The sequence below is a fragment of the Schistocerca cancellata genome, chromosome 12 (genome assembly GCF_023864275.1).
Source record: "Schistocerca cancellata isolate TAMUIC-IGC-003103 chromosome 12, iqSchCanc2.1, whole genome shotgun sequence".
NCBI classification, from domain to species: domain Eukaryota; kingdom Metazoa; phylum Arthropoda; class Insecta; order Orthoptera; family Acrididae; genus Schistocerca; species Schistocerca cancellata.
Window position 1 is genome coordinate 64,939,007 of NC_064637.1, and position 22,240 is coordinate 64,961,246.

The 22,240-nt window shown below is 40.0% G+C and overlaps 1 protein-coding gene across 1 annotated transcript in view; it reads left to right on the top strand.

Annotated features, from left to right (window-relative positions):
* Positions 1 to 22,240, top strand: part of LOC126109664 (tubulin-specific chaperone D) — a 199,273-nt gene that overhangs the window by 63,515 nt on the left and 113,518 nt on the right. Inside the window, exons 6-7 of the mRNA XM_049914709.1 lie at positions 1,656 to 1,804; positions 5,628 to 5,857. Of these exons, the coding sequence (XP_049770666.1) occupies positions 1,656 to 1,804; positions 5,628 to 5,857 (379 nt within the window). The remainder of the gene's footprint in view (positions 1 to 1,655; positions 1,805 to 5,627; positions 5,858 to 22,240) is intronic.

The window sequence follows — 22,240 nt, forward strand, 5'->3', positions numbered from 1 at the left end:
CTCTTACATGTGTGCATAAACGGTGCATAACAGAAAGGCAAATGGGAAAATCTCAATGTTACTGTAAAGATAATTGTGAAATATTGGGATGCCACCAAGTTTTCTTTTTATTGATAAACATCACAAAATCAAGAAAAAGATTTCTAGAGCCAGTCTAATATTAACGGTCACAGCGAAATTACCAGATACTAATCATTATTTCTCAACAACTGTAAAAAGTCATGGAAAATACTTGACACAATCTTAAGGGTAACATGAGGTTGCACATGTACATTTCCCAAGGCAGCTTTTAACTAAATGTTCTCCTTATACGCAAAATCGCACTTTACACACGGTCTTGCTTGTTGCCTCTGGAAACTTATTGAACTAGCTTAACTGTTTGGTGCCTGACTGCTCAGGGCATGCTTATGATTGGTCAGTTTTGTCCGCTGATGATTATCAACATTAAGTGCAGTTTGCAACTAGTTTCTAAGTGTGAATTAAGATTTCTTGAAATTATTGTTAATGAGTTATCACTGTGGGGAATGTTAACAGCACTGTTGGGGACACATATCAATGTATAAACAGTAACTTTAAGTAATGAAACATACACTTATTTGTGCCAAGCCTCGTAGGTGAATCACTGCTGTCTCTATATGTTCTAACATGATACGGCCTCTACCTGTCTTATTGATCTCGTGCTGTGAGACCACCTGTCATTTAGTCAGGTGGGTAATTCTAATGATCCTAACTTCTTGCTAGCTTACAACATTGTGAATCTATTAAAATGTAATAACAAAATGTAATAAATGTTGGTGGATATATGGTGTGAACAGTACAGTGTAGCTTACAGAACCACAGTTTATGAACACTTGAATATTGCACATCAGTCTGGGAACTGTGCTAGAAAGGATTGATATAGGAAGTAGAGAAGATCCAAAGAATAGTAGCACACATCATCGCATATTTACTAGTAAGCACGAAAGCATAGTACATCTACATCTACATTTATACTCCGCAAGCCACCCAACGGTGTGTGGCGGAGGGCACTTTACGTGCCACTGTCGTTACCTCCCTTTCCTGTTCCAGTCGCGTATGGTTCGCGGGAAGAACGACTGTCTGAAAGCCTCCTTGCGCACTCTAATCTCTCTAATTTTACATAGTAGAGATGCGTATCCAATTTTGGTGGCAGATACTAAAAGAGAGGCATGGTGCATCAGTGTGGTTACTGTTAAAATTTTAAGAACATGTGTTCGTAAAAGAAACAACCGATACATTGCTTCCTTCTGTGTATGTCTTGTGAAAAGACCACAAAGGTAAAATCAAAGAGATTAGAGCTCACACGGAGACATAAAGATAATCATTCTCCCACGAACCGTTTCTGACTGGAACAGGAAAGGAGAGGGAAGCGGGATATACACTTCTTCTCAGCAAGATGTGGTGGAGTGTACCTCTGGAACCACAATCATTTTTCCCCTTCTCTCTTACATTCACAAATGGGTTGTGCTAAGAACAACTGTCGAAGAAAAGTGGTATACGAAGTACCTAAGTTGCGTAATGTACGGTGGCTTTAAAGTCAGTTTACTGCTTTATTGTTTCTCGTAATAAACAGCATTTAAAATAGCACGTAATTTTTGTGTGATTGATGTTTACTGATTCAGAGTTTTATTTTGCAGATGGTCAGCAGCAAAGGGCATTGGGCGCGTCACTGGCCGCCTTCCGAGGGACCTCGCAGATGAGGTCCTTTGCTCTGTCCTGGAGCTGTTCAGCCCGCGAGAGCTGCACAGCGCTTGGCACGGGGGTTGCCTGGCACTCGCAGAGCTCGGTGAGTTCTGCGTCCTGTCGTTAATACTTAGCCCGTCCATTCTGGATATTATTCACCACTGTGACTGGAGTAAATACAGGATTATCTGGGCAGAAACACCAGCCATTCATGATTTATTGGTTTAATCCCCTGGCCTTTTTTTGATTAAAACTTATTGGTCAAATATTTGAGTGGAACGAAAGCAAGACTCCCTAGTAGTTACACAGTCAATTTTTGTCCCAATTTTCGTAGCCAAACAAAGAGTTGGAAATGGGCGAATAAGGTATCAAATTGACCACCGTGAGCTGAAAAAAAAAAGAGTGGTTTGAAAGTAATCAGGGTAATTAGAAAAAGGAAAACCAGCGGTGATATGTTTTATGAAATGGTTTGTCTAAGAGTAAGATATAAAATAGATTACAGAAACATTTGTTGTGTGTTTGAATGTTACTCAAAACTGTGTACGGCAAATGAGACTGCATGATCTACTTAACCCACCAGACAATATCATGTAGTACTCTCTACAGTTCCAAACTAAACATTGAACTTTCAGTCCTCAGTCGCCACCCTGATTTGCTTTACATGACTTTGAACACCATTCAGAGGTATGTCAAATGTTTCTCTAATCTATTTCATTTCTTACTTTTAGCCGAATCATTTCACAAAACATTTGACCATTTTTTCACATTTCAAAAATAAAAGCTCAAAATACGATTTTCAGTATCAGATCTTCCTACATCTCTGTTTTTATGTGAACTTGGCGCAAAACACTTGGCTAAGAAACTTGGATGAGTCAACTTCTGATTCTCATCTGGCCTAACGTGGAGACACAGATAATAACATGTAAGAAAATCTAGAAATACTACATTTTGCTGAGAAGGCAAAGAATTTGTTGGAGGAAATACAAATATAAATCACATTCACAAAAAACCTGACTGAAAGCTGAATTACTAGCTAGAGTTAAGAAATTGTTCCCAAAAAATTTCATCCAACTGTAATATCGTACTGTTAGAGGGATTACATCTACTGCCATAGTTCGCTTAGCTGGAAAAAAATCCCTTCATTTGACAAGTCACTACTTTTTTCAAATTAAATGTGTGGATTTTCATCACAGTCTCGGCTAAGAACAAAAATCATAGCTGTAGAAGTATTCCTCTATTTTATCATCTTGTTCTTTGTGACTGCCAATCAAATCAGTAGCTGTCTGTCATCAACTTTAAAATCCTGTCTAACATCTTGTCTTCAGTCTAGCACATGGTTTAGCATATCACACACAAATAATGCTGACTCCTATGCCATACTGTATACAGCAAAACTTTTCCTCGAGTCAATAAAAGGTAAAGACCTTGTGTATAATGTAAAACCTATTTGTAAACCAGATAATCATGAATATTCTGTTACTGGATGGAACAAGACTGTGAAATTTGTACAAGAAATCCTCACTTCCGTCTGACAGTGAGCTCAGGTCTGAAACTATTTATGGTGAAATAAATCATTCATTTATAAAGTGTAGATGGCTGCAGGTATTCCTTCATTGATAATGAAATTTATAATAATATTCTTCTCAGATGTGCAGCCGGATCATAACGACATCTTGACACAATATTTCACTGGTCCGTCTGGCCACCATCTTCAGGTGAAAGTGCTGATACACGATCTCGCCGGAACTGACTTCTCAACAGAAGCGGCGGCCCCTATATAGCCAGCAGAAGGCCCACAATGCGTGCGCGAGAAGGTGTCGTAACTGCCCTCTAGTGCAAGTAAACATACAGCGCCCCCAGTGGTGGAAACAGGCGAAATCAAGATATCGCTATCAAAAATTAAAAATTAAAAATTATTCGACGATTGAAACACAGACCGTTGTTTTTTAATGTCTGATAACACTGGGTTCCAAGTCTTACTTAAAAGGTAACCCTTGTCTCTATTAATAAGATTATCAGATATTCGAATCTCTATGGATTCTTTTAAAACACAGTCCCAATAACGAGATGCAGGGGCAACCATTTGTGTCTCGTCATACAGCATTCTATGTCCCTCGATGAGACAGTGCTCCACCACTGCAGATTTCAGTGTGGTATCTCCATCTTGCTGTTGAGGTACAGAGTCATGTGTCGATGGGAAGATGTGTGGCTGGAAGTGACTGACAATGAGCTGCATCTAGTAAAGCCCACTATGTGATCGCGGCATACTTCCTTTCAGTCACAAAGACAGGATGAAGTTCTCCTTACCCATCTGTACATAGGCCACATTACTGTGACACATGGCTTCTTGCTCCAGTGAGAGAATCTTCCCGTGTGTGGTGCTTGTGGCATACAGATCACTGTGTGTCACATTTTACTAGACTGTGTTTTATTTTCAAACCAGAGGGCAGTGACAGATTTGCCAGCATATATGCCCTCTATTTTAAGTGATGTTGCAACAAATGCAATTCATGTTTTACAGTTTTGTGATCTATCCAACATTTTTCCTAAAATTGTAGGGAGATGTTCTTTATGTGATAACAGGGTGACTGCCCCCCATTTTTTCTCCTCGAGTGGTCAGCCAATAACATTTCTCTTTGCCTTTCGTTTTGATCTTCTGTGGTTTTACTTCTGTTTTAATTCCATGTATAGCACCTTTCACCCTTCTCTGATGTATTAAGGGCTGTGAGATAGAGTGATTGTGTGGTTTAACCTGAATGAAGTGGGAGTGAGTGAATGAGTCTCATTTTATAGGTTTCCTCCAAACTGTATGATAAAGGGGTGCTGGTGGCTTTCAGTAATGTTCACGTAGTTCACTGCTATAGTGGTGCCTTTCAATTACTACCACAGGCCCCATTGGAGCTTAGTGAATGTGCTTCACAGCATAATACTGCCTCCCCCCTCTTCTCCCCTTCTCTAACCTTCTCTCCCCTCCTCCCCCCTCCTCTTTCCTCCTCACCCCCCTCCTCCCTCCTCCTCTTCCCTTCTCACTCCTCCCTTCCCTCCTCCCTCCTCGCTCTCCCCCCGCCCCCCCCCCCCCCCCTTTTCCTCCCTGGCTTGTGTCTGTATGGCAGGGAGTAGTTCACGCTTTGGGCAACTATCCAGACAAGACTGTTGACATAAGAAATATGACTTTTCCTGCCAGGCAACACATTTTCATTGAACCATACTCCAATCTCGATGGTCCAGCTGTCCATTGCAAATGTAATTGATAATGCTGTCGGGTCAGCATGGGAGCAATGAGGGATTGTGTGCTGCGGAACTTCACTTTCAGCAGTGTGGGCTAAGCACTGTGCTCCGAAAAAGTTGTGCCTACACATGCAGCATTCTGTGGCAGATCTGATGAAAAAGTACTTACAGTTCTGGTGCCTGCACCGAAATTGTACTTCTTCATGAGCTCTGCTGCATGTCCTCCTTTGTAGACCAGGCAAGCCTCCACCTTCCACATTCTGTGACGAGGCTCGGACATCCACCACTGTTTTACCTGCTTGTGGTTGCATTTCAAGACCAAAAATATTGAGAATTATGTAATAGTAATTAGCCATGCCAGTGGTAGCGTAGCTACTGGGAGGGTTGCACAAGCCAGACAGGCCTCAACAGAGGGCCCAGGCGAAGAGTGTCCCATATGTTAGGGAAGGGAGAGAGGAGACTTTGCTAACAGTCTGTGTGCTTAGACAAAAGGGTGGCATCCCCAACAATGCATTCAGGGTTGGGGGCTAACAACCCACATCCCATAAACAACATTATTGAAGAAACACAAGAAAAATGAAAAAAAAAAGAAAATATTTTTACAGACTACTATGACTTTTTTATTTTATTTTATTTTTATTTGAATGCTTATCCGAATACCAGAGCAGACTAATGAGCCTACTATGCGGGGTTTTCAGGTCGCAGGGGCCTGCTGCTGCCGGCCCGCCTGCATACTGTGGTGCCGGTCGTGCTGAAGGCTCTGACGTACGATGAGCCCTGTGGCAGTTCCTCCGTGGGAATCCACATACGGGATGCGGCCTGCTACGTGTGCTGGTCGTTTGCCCGTGCGTACGATCGAGACGTGCTCGCACCCTTTGTGAAGGACATTGCGGCGACGTTGCTTGTGGTTGCATCGTTTGACAGGGAGGTGAGTATCTCTAGTCAAATTTCTGCAAAATTACACATTGAAGGTGTCGGAGAGACATAGTTATGAGCCACTTGGAACTAGGTTTGAGATACAGCAGTTTAAAGTTTCACAGAAATACAAAATAGAAGCCTTCTTTGTCCTTCAAACACTTGCTTAATACTTGCAAAGCGTGTAATGAAATAGTCTACTCTCGTTATGCTACGTAATATTAATTTTAGATTCAGTGTAATTAAGATGTAGTTAATAGTGCCTTATGAGTATATCTCCCAGAAAATAATTTAAAACATAAAATATAAAATTGTAAGGATTTATCTTACCATACTCTTACACAGTGACCAGTATTTATAATTTTTACACATTTATACATACATCATAGGTAACAGAGAATAATAAGTTATTTTACACTGAGACCATTACATCAAGGAAGTTCCTCTACCTCATCATTGTTCACACTACTTCCAGCACATGACCAAAAGAAATTTTGATTTACTGCAGGTATGTATGTAATAAGAGACAGTACATCACCAGTTTTTTTTCTGACTAATTGGAAGGGCTTTCTGTACTTTATTGGCAGCTGATACGGATCTGATTCAACAAACCTTCCTTTCCTCTCGATATGAATATCCACTGACGTGAAGGCACCTATGTCTGAATAACAGTGCTTAGTGCTTTTCATTTATCTTGAAGGGATCCTCAGACTCAAACTTAAACTTTATAGCTTCACTGAAATAAAGGGTGAATAACATAAGTTTTGAGATCAGTGTCTTCAGGGATTCCAGACTTCTGAAGTCTTCTCTTTCCATTTTGAAATTTTTTGGACTATAGGTTTTATTACCGCTGCCCATTGATCTACCATGTACAGTATTGGATGTTTGTTTCTTGCGTACACTTCATTGTGACCAAAATCACGATTGCAAGGAGTCTGACGTGACCTACCACAGGGAAGTAATGCTGAACAAATTGAGATCCTGTGGTAGCAACAAGGGACCTCTCCAAAGCAATAATAGTCCAATTCTTTGCCTCTCCCTTGCAGTCGTCTGATTATAAGGAGATATTTTGTTTGAGGATTAGTCATTTCTGAGTACAGTATAACTCCGCTTTTATGTTCCCAAAATTAATGTTTTCTTGCCATTTATGACATTTTTTATCAGTCCTGTCAAATTTCCTGTGCCCACAATGTTTATTTGCACCTGATTATGCGTCAACATATACATAATTTTCCCGCGATTTACACATTAAGAAAAAAGCTTGCAGAGAAAAAATGACGCTGGCATGATGTTGGCTATCCAGTAGCGTTTACAAATATTATGTGGTTAAGTTTCTTCACACCAGGGCACGCTACTCAGCGGATTTGAACTGGTAAATGTGTATAAGCTGGAACAATTTGTGCCCTATCTCCTGCCATTGCCAACCTCTACTTGGTGTGGTGGCTGATATGAGTAACTAGGTCCGTTCAAATGAAGATATCATGACCAATCACAACCACTTCCAAACTATCTCTACTGCACAACTGCAGTTTTGTGATTGTTGTGATCATCGTGACACCTTTGTCGAACCATATTTAGCATGTTTCGGCGTATGGCCATTTGGAGCACTAGTTGTCACCATCATTTAATTTGCGCCAGTAATGTATTTTATTCATGCTGAGCAAAACGTGTTTTGAGAATTTATTCTTGTTGTCAAGTGCAATATTTACATATGTGTTTTGTGATGTTACACAATCAATCAATGTGAGTGATAGTGTGTGTGTGTGTGTGTGTGTGTGTGTGTGTGTGTGTGTGTGTGTGTGTGTGAGTTTTTTACATAACTGATGAGGCACAGTACCTGATAACCACAAAAAGATGACCACAGTGCAAGAGATGCAGAATAACACATATTCAACCACCACACAAAATACTTATTTACATATTTGCACTTGACAATGAGAAGGGAAGGGAGTGAGACAGGGTTGTAGCCTCTCCCCAATGTTATTCAATCTGTATATTGAGCAAGCAGTAAAGGAAACAAAAGAAAAATTTGGAGTAGGTATTAAAATCCATGGAGAAGAAATTAAAACTTTGGGGTTCGCCGATGACATTGTAATTCTGTCAGAGACAGCAAAGGACTTGGAAGAGCAGTTGAACGGAATGGACAGTGTCTTGAAGGGAGGATATAAGATGAACATCAACAAAAGCAAAACGAGGATAATGGAATGTAGTCGAATTAAGTCGGGTGATGCTGAGGGTATTAGATTAGGAAGTGAGACACTTAAAGTAGTAAAGGAGTTTTGCTATTTGGGGAGCAAAATAACTGATGATGGTCGAAGTAGAGAGGATATAAAATGTAGACTGGCAATGGCAAGGAAAGCGTTTCTGAAGAAGAGAAATTTGTTAACATCGAGTATAGATTTAAGTGTCAGGAAGTCATTTCTGAAAGTATTTGTATGGAGTGTAGCCATGTATGGAAGTGAAACATGGACGGTAAATAGTTTGGACAAGAAGAGAATAGAAGCTTTTGAAACATGGTGCAACAGAAGAATGCTGAAGATTAGATGGGTAGATCACATAACTAATGAGGAAGTATTGAATAGGATTGGGGAGAAGAGAAGTTTGTGGCACAACTTGACCAGAAGAAGGGATCGGTTGGTAGGACATGTTCTGAGGCATCAAGGGATCACCAATTTAGTATTGGAAGGCAGCGTGGAGGGTAAAAATCGTAGGGGGAGACCAAGAGATGAATACACTAAGCAGATTCAGAAGGATGCAGGTTGCAGTAGGTACTGGGAGATGAAGAAGCTTGCACAGGATAGAGTAGCATGGAGAGCTGCATCAAACCAGTCTCAGGACTGAAGACAACAACAACAACAATGAGAAAAAATTCTTGAAAGGCATCATGCTACGCATGAAAAAATACATAACTAGTGCAGTATTTCATTATTTAAATAATGAATGACAGCTGCAGGCTTTCAAGAACATCAACTATGACATATGAAATGGAGTCAAACGTTCCTATTTCCCAACTGTTATCAGTTCCAGTTACATCAGAGGTTTTTATTCGATAATAAACCATCATTAGATAATAAACAAGACCGTGATGAGTCTTTTGATGCCTGTTATTAACATATATCATACATAAAGTGCAAGAGGTAACTTTTACAACTTAAAATGTTATTTCCCACTTTTTACATATTCCCGCATTTTATACAATTCTTGTGAAGTCCCTTGAAAAGTTTAAAAGTGGGGTTTTCACTGTACTTTAACAAGCAGCTCCCAATGTCATCTGAATCCCTCCCTCTACCTTTCTTGCTACACAGAAACATATAACCCTTATTTGATCTGCAGTCGTGGATACGTCTGTCCACTTTCAGTGTTAGAGCATGAACCTTAAACAGACAAAGAGGCGTCAAAAGCTGCGTGCTGAATGTATCCTGATACAATAAACCAGACAGTCCAGCACAAAAGCAGGGTTTGTTGTACGTGTAGTGATTTGACAAGTTTCTGTGCTCTTCATCCAGTGACATCGTGTATTGTTGTCCTGAATACTTACATAATATCACTGCTGTCATGTTGATACAACTACGTCGACAAACACTTTGGTTCAAGTGATTGACCTTGTACTTCACTGTATTTGTGACGCATTGGTGAAAATTTCTGGTGCTGAAACCTGGAGAGGGAGCTTGTGGGCTACTATTGGGTGACACACTCCCATCTTCTTGTCACTAACGGAAGATGGCTCTGCCACAGCACCACAAAAGTTATGGCACCAATTGCATGCTGTACAGTAGGCACTATGTGGAAGATTATTACAATGGCCCTCTACTCTTATGACTGATAAGACAATTATTATGCCCGCGATGCCTACTGTTGCTTTTAGGGAAGCATTAAGAAGTTCCTTGTCTCAACCAAAACGATTGCAGAGTTGTGAGCATTTAATTCAAAAGTTTGTTCATTAGTTGTCCATGTTATAGTCGTTAACATCCCTGGCTATCAGTGAGTCATTTATTGTGATCTGTTTCTTCATGTAGACAAACTTTATGCACTTGTAACAGTGGAATATAAGATGTTGTACTTCGTATATTATCAGAAAGCTAATAACAGCAATGTGTCTTGAAGATTTACTCCAGAATATTAAATATTGCAGGGAAGAAACAGCTTGAAAACACTTCACACAATTCAACAATTAACTTCACAAGGCGCAACGTGCAATTTTCAAAGTCTGATATGCTGTTCCTGTTGTTGTTGTGGTCTTCAGTCCTGAGACTGGTTTGATGCAGCTCTCCATGCTACTCTATCCTGTGCAAGCTTCTTCATCTCCCAGTACCTGCTGCAGCCTACATCCTTCTGGATCTGCTTAGTGTATTCATTTCTTGGTTTCCCTCTACGATTTTTACCCTCCACGCTGCCCTCCAATATTAAATTGGTAATCCCTTGATGCCTCAGAACATGTCCTACCAACCGATCCCTCCTTCTAGTCAAGTTGTACCACAAGCTCCTCTTCTTCCCAATTCTATTCAATACCTCCTCATTAGTTACGTGATCTACCCATCTCATCTTCAGCATTCTTATTTAGCACCACATTTCGAAAGCTTCTATTCTCTTCTTGTCCAAACTATTTATCGTCCACGTTTCACTTCCATACATGGCTACACTCGATACAAATACTTTCAGAAACGACTTCCTGACACTTAAATCTATACTCGATGTTAACAAATTTCTCTTCTTCAGAAACGCTTTCCTTCCCATTGCCAGTCTACATTTTATATCTTCTCTACTTCGTCCATCATCAGTTAGTTTGCTCCCCAAATAGCAAAACTCCTTACCTACTTTAAGTGTCTCATTTCCTATTTTAATTCCCTCAGCATCACCTGACGTAATTTGACCACATTCCATTATCCTCGTTTTGCTTTTGTTGATGTTCATCTTATATCCTCCCTTCAAGACACTGTCCATACCGTTCAACTGCTCTTCCAAGTCCTTAGCTGTCTCTGACAGAATTACAATGTCCTCGGCAAACCTCAAAGTTTTAATTTCTTCTCCCTGGATTTTAATACCTACTCTGAATTTTTCTTTTGTTTCCTTTACTGCTTGCTCAATATACAGATTGAATAACATCGGGGAGAGGCTACAACCCTGTCTTACTCCCTTCCCAACCACTGCTTCCCTTTAATGCCCCTCGACTCTTATAACTGCCATCTGGTTTCTGTACAAATTGTAAATAGCCTTTCGCTCCCAGTATTTTACCCCTGCCACCTTCAGAATTTGAAAGAGAGTATTCCAGTCAACGTTGTCAAAAGCTTTCTCTAAGTCTACAAATGCTAGAAACATAGGTTTGCCTTTCCTTAATCTTTCTTCTAAGATAAGTCGTAAGGTCAGTCTTGCCTCACGTGTTCCAACATTTCTACGGAATCCAAACTGATCTTCCCCGAGGTCGGCTTATACCAGTTTTTCCATTCGTCTGTAAAGAATTGGTGTTAGTATTTTGCAGCTGTGACTTATTAAACTGATAGTTTGGTAATTTCACATCTGTCAACGCCTGCTTTCTTTGGCATTGGGATTATTATATTCTTCTTGAAGTCTGAGGGTATTTCGCCTATCTCATACATCTTGCTTACCAGACGGTAGAGTTTTGTCAGGACTGGCTCTCCCAAGGCCGTCAGTAGTTCTAATGTAATGTTGTCTACTCCCAGGGCCTTGTTTCGACTCAGGTCTTTCAGTGCTCTATCAAACTCTTCACACAATATCGTACCTCCCATTTCATCTTCATCTACATCCTCTTCCATTTCCATAATATTGTCCTCAAGTACATCGCCCTTGTATAGACCCTCTATATACTCCTTCCACCTTTCTGCTTTCCCTTCTTTGCTTAGAACTGGGTTTCCATCTGAGCTCTTGATATTCATACAAGTGGTTCTCTTTTCTCCAAAGGTCTCTTTAATTTTCCTGTAGGCAGTATTTATCTTACCCCTAGTGAGATAAGCCTCTACATCCTTACATTTGACCTCTAACCATCCCTGCTTAGCCATTTTGCACTTCCTGTCGATCTCATTTTTGAGACGTCTGTATTCCTTTTTGCCTGCTTCATTTACTGCATTTTTATATTTTCTCCTTTCATTGATTAAGTTCCATATTTCTTCTGTTACCCAAGGGGTTCTTCTAGCCCTCGTCTTTTTACCTATTTGATCCTCTGCTGCCTTCACTACTTCATCCCTCAGAGCTACCCATTCTTCTTCTACTGTACTTCTTTCCCCCATTCCTGTCAATTGTTCCCTTATGCTCTCCCTAAAACTCTGTACAACCTCTGGTTTAGTCAGTTTATCCAGGTCCCATCTCCTTAAATTCCCACCTTTTTGCAGTTTCTTCAGTTTTAATCTACAGTTCATAACCAGTAGATTGTGGTCAGAGTCCACATCTGCCCTTGGAAATGTCTTACAATTAAAAAACCTGGTTCCTAAATCTCTGTCTTACCATTATATAATCTATCTGATACCTTCTAGTATCTCCAGGATTCTTCCATGTATACAACCTTCTTTTATGATTCTTGAACCAAGTGTTAGCTATGATTTTGTTATGCTCCGTGCAAAACTCTACCAGGCGGCTTCCTCTTCCATTTCTTAGCCCCAATCCATATTCACCTACTATGTTTCCTTCTCTCCCTTTTCCTACTTTCGAATTCCAGTCACCCATGACTATTAAATTTTCGTCTCCCTTCACTACTTGAATAATTTATTTTATCTCATCATACATTTCTTCAATTTCTTCATCATCTGCAGAGCTACTTGGCATATAAACTTGTACTACTGAAGTAGGCGTGGGCTTCATGCCTCTCTTGGCCACAATAATGCGTTCTCTATGCTGTTTGTAGTAGCTTACCCGCACTCCTATTTTTTTATTCATTATTAAACCTACTCCTGCATTACCCCTATTTGATTTTGTGTTTATAACCCTGTATTCACCCGACCAAAAGTCTTGTTCCTCCTGCCACGAACTTCACTAATTCCCACTATATCTAACTTTAACCTATCCATTTCCCTTTTTAAATTTTCTAATCTACCTGCCCGGTTAAGGAACCTGACGTTCCACGCTCCGATCCGTAGAACGCCAGTTTTCTTTTTCCTGATAATGACGTTCTCTTGAGTTGTCCCCACCCGGAGATCCGAATGGGGGACTATTTTACCTCTGGAGTATTTTACCCAAGAGGACGCCATCATCATTGATCCATACAGTAAAGCTGCATGCCCTCGGGAAAAATTATGGCTGTAGTTTCCCCTTGCTTTCAGCTGTTCGCAGTACCAGCACAGCAAGGCCGTTTTGGTTAATGTTGCAAGGCCAGGTCAGTCAATCATCCAGACTGTTGCCCCTGCAACTACTGAAAAGGCTGCTGCCCCTCTTCAGGAAACACACGTTTGTCTGGCCTCTCAACAGATACCCCTCCGTTGTGGTTGCACCTACGGTACGGCCATCTGTATCGTTGAGGCACGCAAGCCTCCCCACCAATGGCAAGGTCCATGGTTCTTGGGGATGCTATCAAGGAAAAAATGTCTGTTTCTACTGTGACATTGTGTTTGACTGATCCAGTCTCATCTGTGGTTCTGATTTCTATGACAATTAAATTGCACTCTATTAAGCGTGAACCTTTCTCTGGAGACACTGATAGCTGGCCCAGATTTTGGGAACTGTTTGAAAGCTGTATTGATAGTAATGCTTCTGTGACTACTATTAATAAACACATGTTCTTAAGAGGACATCTTGAATGTGAGCCCAAACAACTATTCGATGGCATTGCAGTGATTTCTTCGACTTACGATGACACTTACTATACTATTCAGGTAAAGTATGGAGACTGCAACCACAGTGTGCAGGGTCACTTAAGACTCCTTAGAACCATTTGGGTTGAATGTCTTGAATCTAGTAATATACATTCATACAATACAATAGGCATATCCAAGCTCTGAAATCCTTGAGTGGAGATGTAAATGCCTGTGACAAGTTTCACTTGCCAAAAATTTTGTGCACTTTCCCCACAGACATTTGTCAGTGCTGAATAATCTACGTCAAGAGGGAGAAACTGTCCCTGGATGACATACTGTGTTTAATGAAATTTTTAGCCAAAGAGATTTACAGTGCACTCACTGCACAAAAGGTATGCAAAGACGCAGAATTCACGAGCACATTACCTGCTGCCACAGCTCTCCCTAATATTAATTCCAATCATGGGCGAAGCACAAGATCACATGTGCCATGAAGCTTTTTGCAGTTTTTGTGAGTTCTTAAACAGGAGATTGGAAAACCGATGGATCGGTCGTGGTGGAGATCATGATCAGCATTTCATGTCATGGCCTCCACGCTCTCCCGACTTAACCCCAGGCGATTTCTTTCTGTGGGGTTATGTGAAAGATTCAGTGTTTAAACCTCCTCTACCAAGAAACATGCCAGAACTGCGAGCTCACATCAACGATGCTTTCAAACTCATTGATGGGGACATGCTGCGCCAAGTGTGGGAGGAACTTTATTATCGGCTTGATGTCTGCCGAATCACTAAAGGATCAGATATCGAACATTTTTGAATGCCTAAAAAAAACTTTTTGAGTTTTTGTATGTGTGGGCAAAGCATTGTGAAAATATCTCAAATAATAAAGTTATTGTAGAGCTGTAAAATCGCTTCAATCATTTGTAATAACCCTGTATATATAGAAGTAACTATATAAATGAGCTAGTACAAAGGACTGGATGCTATTTAAGACTGTTTGTGGATGATGCGGTTGTCTATCACATAGCAGCAATGCAATGCAATGCACAAGACTGCAAGATGATAAAGGACACTCCAGAGCAGCTCAAGATATTAAGATCAAGAAATTTGTGTTTTCTCTGTCTCAGACAGGGCCACAGTGTCAGAATTGTTTGGAAAAAGAAAGAGCAATGTGCTCTTACTGCACAATATACCTGATTGCAGACCAGTAGTGAGTAGTTTGCCCCTCTTGAAAATTCACTGTAATCTACCCAAGAACTTTCACATTGCTGAGAAATGTTTTTCTGCCTTTAGACAATGCAGAAATGATGGTAATTTAATGCTGGACTACATTAAAAAAGACCACGTAGAACTGGCTCCTACAGAAGAATCTACAAATTAATTTTATTTGTCTCATCCTTTGGTCAGAATCTGTGCTTGGGAAGAATGATTCTCAATAAGTCTCTGCATTGGCTCTAATTTATATAAATTTTCTCTTCATGGTCTTTATGTGAGATGGATGTTTGTCTTAACTCTTCCTGGAAAGCTCTCTTTCGAAATTTCAATATTAAGACTCTCCGTGAAGCACAACACCTCTCTTGTAATGTCCAACAATGGAGTTTGTTGAGCATCTCAGCAATGCTTCCATAGGATGCAAACCATACTGTGAACAGCACATAAGATTCAATTGAACAAGCACCTTATTAGCCACTTCCTTTGTGAATGAGTTACATTTCCTTAAGATTCGTCCAGTGAATCTCTGTTTGTTTTACATGGTCATTCCATTTAAGGTCACTCTAAATAGCTACTTCTATATGTTTTATAATAGATGCTGTTTCTATCAGTTTGTCACCAATAGTGTAGTTGTATGGTAGAGGCTTTATTTTCCTATGTATGTGCAATATGGTACATTTGTTTTTGTTCAGGGACTACTTTCAGGTCCTGCCCTATTCATCAATCCTCTGCAGATCATTCTGCAAATCAGTACTGTCTTCTAGCATTGCTGCTATGTGATAGACAACCGCATCATCCACAAACAGTCTTAAATAGCATCCAGTCCTTTGTACTAGCTCATTTATATAGTTACTTCTATATATACAGGGTTATTACAAATGATTGAAGCGATTTTACAGCTCTACAATAACTTTATTATTTGAGATATTTTCACAATGCTTTGCCCACACATACAAAAACTCAAAAAGTTTTTTTTAGGCATTCAAAAATGTTCGATATCTGATCCTTTAGTGATTCGGCAGACATCAAGCCGATAATAAAGTTCCTCCCACACTTGGCGCAGCATGTCCCCATCAATGAGTTCGAAAGCATCGTTGATGTGAGCTCGCAGTTCTGGCACGTTTCTTGGTAGAGGAGGTTTAAACACTGAATCTTTCACATAACCCCACAGAAAGAAATCGCCTGGGGTTAAGTCGGGAGAGCGTGGAGGCCATGACATGAAATGCTGATCATGATCTCCACCACGACCGATCCATCGGTTTTCCAATCTCCTGTTTAAGAAATGCCGAACATCATGATGGAAGTGCAGTGGAGCACCATCCTGTTGAAAGAGGAAGTCGGCGCTGTCGGTCTCCAGTTGTGGCATGAGCCAATTTTCCACGGGCTACGCGTGAAACTTGCCCGCACGCGTTCAACCGTTTCTTCGCTCACTGCAGGCTGACACGTTGATTTCCCCTTACGGAGGCATCCAGAAGCTTTAAACTGCGCATACCATCGCCGAATGGAGTTAGCAGTTGGTGGATCTTTGTTGAAATTCATCCTGAAGTGTCGTTGCACTGTTATGACTGACTGATGTGAGTGCATTTCAAGCACGACATACGCTTTCTCGGCTCCTGTCGCCATTTTGTCTCACTGCACTCTCGAGCACTCTGGCGGCAGAAACCTGAAGTGCGGCTTCAGCTGAACAAAACTTTATGAATTTTTCTACGGATCTGTAGTGTGTCGTGACCATATGTCAATGAATGGAGCTACAGTGAATTTATGAAATCAATTCAGTCATTTGTAATAGCCTTGTATTACAATAGATGCTGTTTCTAGCAGTTTGTCACCAATAGTGTAGTTGTATGGTTGTTGTTGTTGTTGTTGTTGTTGTTGTGGTGGTCTTCAGTCCTGAGACTGGTTTGATGCAGCTCTCCATGCTACTCTATCCTGTGCAAGTTTCTTCATCTCCCAGTACGTACTGCAGCCTACATCCTTCTGAATATGCTTAGTGTATTCATCTCATGGTCTCCCTCTACGATTTTTACCCTCCACGCTGCCCTCCAATGCTAAATTTGTGATACCTTGATGCCTCAGAACGTGTCCTACCAACCGGTCCCTTCTTCTTGTCAAGTTGTGCCACAAACTCCTCTTCTCCCCAATTCTATTCAATACCTCCTCATTAGTTATGTGATCTACCCATCTAATCTTCAGCATTCTTCTGTAGCACCACATTTCAAAAGCTTCTATTCTCTTCTTGTCCAAACTATTTATTGTCCATGTTTCACTTCCATACATGACTACACACCACACAAATACTTTCAGAAACGACTTCCTGACACTTAAATCTATACTCGATGTTAACAAATTTCTCTTCTTCAGAAACGCTTTCCTAGCCATTGCCAGTCTACATTTTATATCCTCTCTACTTCGACCATCATCAGTTATTTTGCTCCCCAAATAACAAAACTCCTTTACTACTTTAAGTGTCTCATTTCCTAATCTAATTCCCTCAGCATCACCTGACTTAATTCGAGTACATTCCATTATCCTCGTTTTGCTTTTGTTGATGTTCATCTTATATCTTCCTTTCAACACACTGTCCATTCCTTTCAACTGCTCTTCCAAGTCCTTAGCTGTCTCTGACAGAATTACAATGTCCTCGGCAAACCTCAAAGTTTTAATTTCTTCTCCCTGGATTTTAATACCTACTCTGAATTTTTCTTTTGTTTCCTTTACTGCTTGCTCAATATACAGATTGAATAACATCGGGGAGAGGCTACAACCCTGTGTCACTCCCTTCCCAACCACTGCTTCCCTTTCATGTCCCTCGACACTTGTAACTGCCATCTGGTTTCTGTACAAATTGTAAATAGCCTTTCGCTCCCAGTATTTTACCCCTGCCACCTTTAGAATTTGAAAGAGAGTATTCCAGTCAACATTGTCAAAAGCTTTCTCTAAGTCTACAAATGCTAGAAATGTAGGTTTGCCTTTCCTTAATCTTTCTTCTAAGGTAAGTCGTAAGGTCAGTCTTGCCTCACGTTTTACAATATTTCTACGGAATACAAACTGATCTTCCCCGAGGTCGGCTTATACCAGTTTTTCCATTCGTCTGTAAAGAATTCGCGTTAGTATTTTGCAGCTGTGGCTTATTAAACTGATAGTTTGGTAATTTTCACATCTGTCGACACCTGCTTTCTTTGGGATTGGAAGTATTATATTCTCCTTGAAGTCTGAGGGTATTTCGCCTGTCTCATACATCTTGCTCACCAGACGGTAGAGTTTTGTCAGGGCTGGATCTCCCAAGGCTGTCAGTAGTTCTAGTGGAATGTTGTCTACTCCCAGGGCCTTGTTTCGACTCAGGTCTTTCAGTACTCTGTCAAACTCTTCACACAGTATTGTATCTCCCATTTCATCTTCATCTGCATCCTCTTCCATTTCCATAATATTGTCCTCAAGTACATCGCCCTTGTATAGACCCTCTATATACTCCTTCCACCTTTCTGCTTTCCCTTCTTTGCTTAGAACTGGGTTTCCATCTGAGCTCTAGATATTCATACAAGTGGTTCTCTTTTCTCCAAAGGTCTCTTTAATTTTCCTGTAGGCAGTATCTATCTTACCCCTAGTGAGATAAGCTTCTACATCCTTACATTTGTCATCTAGCCATTCCTGCTTAGCCATTTTGCACTTCCTGTCAATCTCATTTTTGAGACATTTGTATTCCTTTTTACCTGCTTCATTGACTGCATTTTTATATTTTCTCCTTTCATCAATTAAATTCAATATTTCTTCTGTCACCCAAGGATTTCTTCTAGCTCTCATCTTTTTGCCTACTTGATCCTCTGCTGCCTTCACTACTTCATCCCTCAGAGCTACCTATTCTTCTTCTACTGTATTTCTTTCCCCCATTCCTGTCAGTTCTTCCCGTATGCTCTCCCTGAAACTCTGTACAACCTCTGGTTTAGTCAGTTTGTCCAGGTCCCATCTCCTTAAATTCCCACCTTTTTGCAGTTTCTTCAGTTTTAAACGACAGTTCATAACCAATAGATTGTGGTCAGAGTCCACATCTGCCCCTGGAAATGTCTTACAATTTAAAACCTGGTTCCTAAATCTCTGCTTACCATTATATAATCTTTCTGATACCTTCTAGTATCTCCAGGATTCTTCCATGTATACAACCTTCTTTCATAATTCTTGAACCAAGTGTTAGCTATGATTAAGTTATGCTGTGTGAAAAATTCTACCAGACGGCTTCCTCTTTCATTTCTTACCCCCAATCCATATTCTCCTATTATGTTTCCTTCTCTCCCTTTTCCTACTCTTGAATTCCAGTCCCCCATGACTATTAAATTTTTATCTCCCTTCACTACCTGACTAATCTTCTTACATTTGATCAATTTCTTCATCATCTGCAAAGCTAGTTGGCATATAAACTTGTACTACTGTAGTAGGCGTGGGCTTCTTGTCTATCTTGGCCACAATAATGCCTTCACTGTGCTGTTTGCTTACCCGCACCCCTATTTTTTTTATTCATTATTAAACCTACTCCTGCATTACCCCTATTTGATTTTGTATTTATAACCCTGTATTCACCTGACCAAAAGTCTTGTTTCTCCTGCTACTGAACTTCACTAATTCCCACTATATCTAACATTAACCTATCCATTTCCCTTTTTAAATTTTCTAACCTACTTGCCCGATTAAGGGATCTGACATTCCACGCTCCGATCCGTAGAACGCCAGTTTTCTTTCACTTTGTATGGTAGAGGCTTTATTTTCCTATGTATGTGCAATCTGGCACATTTGTTTTTGTTCAGGGGCAACTTCCAGGTCCTGCCCTATTCATCAATCCTCTGCAGGTCATTCTGCAAATCAGTACTGCCTTCTAGCATTGCTGCTTTGTTGTAGACAACCGCATCATCCACGAACAGTCTTAAATAGCATCCAGTTCTTTTTGATCATTTATATATGTTGTAAACAATGATGGTAGTATCACACCTTCTTCGGGTACTCCAAAAATTACCTTTACATCTATCAATTTTTTTGTGTTAAGAGCAACTTGTTGAGTTCTGTCTGCAAGGCACTCTTCAGTACAGTCGCAAATGAGGGTTGATTCTGGTTAAGCACATAGTTTTTTCACTAGAAGGTGGTGTGGGTAGGTATCAAATGCCTTCCTGAAGTCAGGGAACAGGGCATCAACTTGAGCACTGTTGTGTGTAGCGCTATGGATCTCATGGAGGAACAGAATGAGCCATGTTTCACAAGCTCTCTGTTTCAGGAATCTACGAGGGTTGACTGAAAAGTAATGCCTCCACCTTCATAACTCTTCAACAGTTGGCAGCATTGGTATGCGGCAGGTACTGGCTTGTTCTGTAGCCTCTTCTCTACAGCGCTAGTTGGCGGGAAGCCTTAGCATTGAACGGTTGTGTTGTTACAGTGTAAAATATGGAACCCTGCGTAGACGGTCGGTCAATGCGATTTAAGCGATGTGCACTCATTGAATTCTTGATAGCAGAAGGTGTCACCCCAAAGGAGATTCATCAGAGAATGAATGCAGTTTATGGTGATTGTGTTGATGCGAGTACTGTGTATCGTTGAGTGAGTAAGTTTAAAGAAGTTGAGGCGGAAACATCTGACATGCATGACAAACAAAAAGTTGGACTTCCTATGACAGCAACCATCAAGTTTCACAAGCAAAATGTTGACAAATTGATTGAGGGTGATTGATGTATCACTTGGAGAAATTGCAAGCACAATCGGCATTTCACAAGAACGTGTGGGTCACATTAATGCTTTGCCTGGCTATCATAAGATCTGTGCACGATGGGTACTCCAGGTGCTGATTCCTGAAATCAAAGTGTACAGACTAAAAAATTTGCCAGGAACTCCTCTCACGTTACAAGAATGAAGGTGACGCCTTTCTCCATTCAATTGTGACAGGAGAATGATGAAGACGTTGAGGGAACTGTGATACTGTGGTTGCGGAAACAAAGTGTCGACTTTTTACATGACAGCTTCAGAAAACTTGTTCATCATTGGCAGAAATGTATCCAATTGGCTGGTGATTATGTGGATCAGAGAATATTTGTAATTAAATATCACATTCTAAGGATTATTTCTGAGTTTGATTTATTAAAATATTCCCATACAACCCCAACTAATGAAGGTGGAGGCATTACTTTTCATTCAACCCTCGTATATTGATTTTTATAGAGCAGATTTTTGTTCTCCAAAAATGTCATTATCTTGAGCATTAAACATGTTCCATAATTCTACAGCAGATTGACATCAATGATATAAGTCAATAGTTGTGTGCATGTGTCCTGCGCCCTTTCTTTAAAATGGGAATGACAAGTGCTTTCTTCCAGTCACTAGGTAACCTTTGTTGCTCCAGCAGTCTATAATAAACTGCAGCTAGAAGGGGAGAAGTTATTTCACATAATCTTTGTAGAATCGTTTAGGTATCTCATCTCGTCCTGGTGCCTTTCTGCTACTGAGTGATTGTAGTTTGTTACCCTCTCACACATCACTATTAAATTCAGTGTCTTCGTATCTTCACTATTTTCAAAAGATTCAAGAGGTGTCAGATATACAAAATAATAACTTATCTTCATTACGTAATTGTTGTTGTCGATGGCTTGAAGTCTTGTGTGGGGGTACATTCTTGCAGCTGAAAATTTCGATTTCTTAGGTTCTTGATGACTAAATAACTATTGAAGATTCGTCTGTATTGTTATTGAATTTTATTTTATCCCATTCTTCTAAATCATACCGATTTTACAATTTTCACTTCCATCACACCACAGATTACATTTTTGTTGACAAATTTAACAGAATATGTGTGTTTCCATTGGAAGTATGCCTACCCACTGCTTACATTCTGCAGTACTCACAATTTCCAAAGACTTTACAAAGCAAAAGAGTTTACAAAACAGAAGATGAATCATTGCTAAAATATATCATTATTTTATAAATTAATCCAGAATTAAATTTAATAATTAGTGTTTGATTGCGCAATTAATAACATGAATTTTAAATATGACAGATATTTTTGTAAATTCAAATATTTTTACAAAAAGAGTAATTTTAACCATTAGTACATATTGATTGAAACACATTAATTTCTTTTTATACATTATAGCCTGAAATATTGTACATTGTATAACTTCTTTTAGTGAAACAGCTGAGATAATTTTAATCTATGCAAGAATTGACCGTATACATGGTATCGGTTATCGCAAAAAGGTAATGTTAGAGAAGGATGACCTTTACAAGTTGCTTTTCTATTCTGAGATCAGTTATCTCAATATCTGACATTTCAGCCATCTTAAAGTGATTGAAAGGGGGGACTATGTCACGATTTTCCACGGTGAAATGATTTCAGAGGACCGAATTCAATATTTTGGCCTTCTGTTTTGGTGTCACTATGGTCACTGAGTGAATGAATAGAGGATTTAAATCTCACAG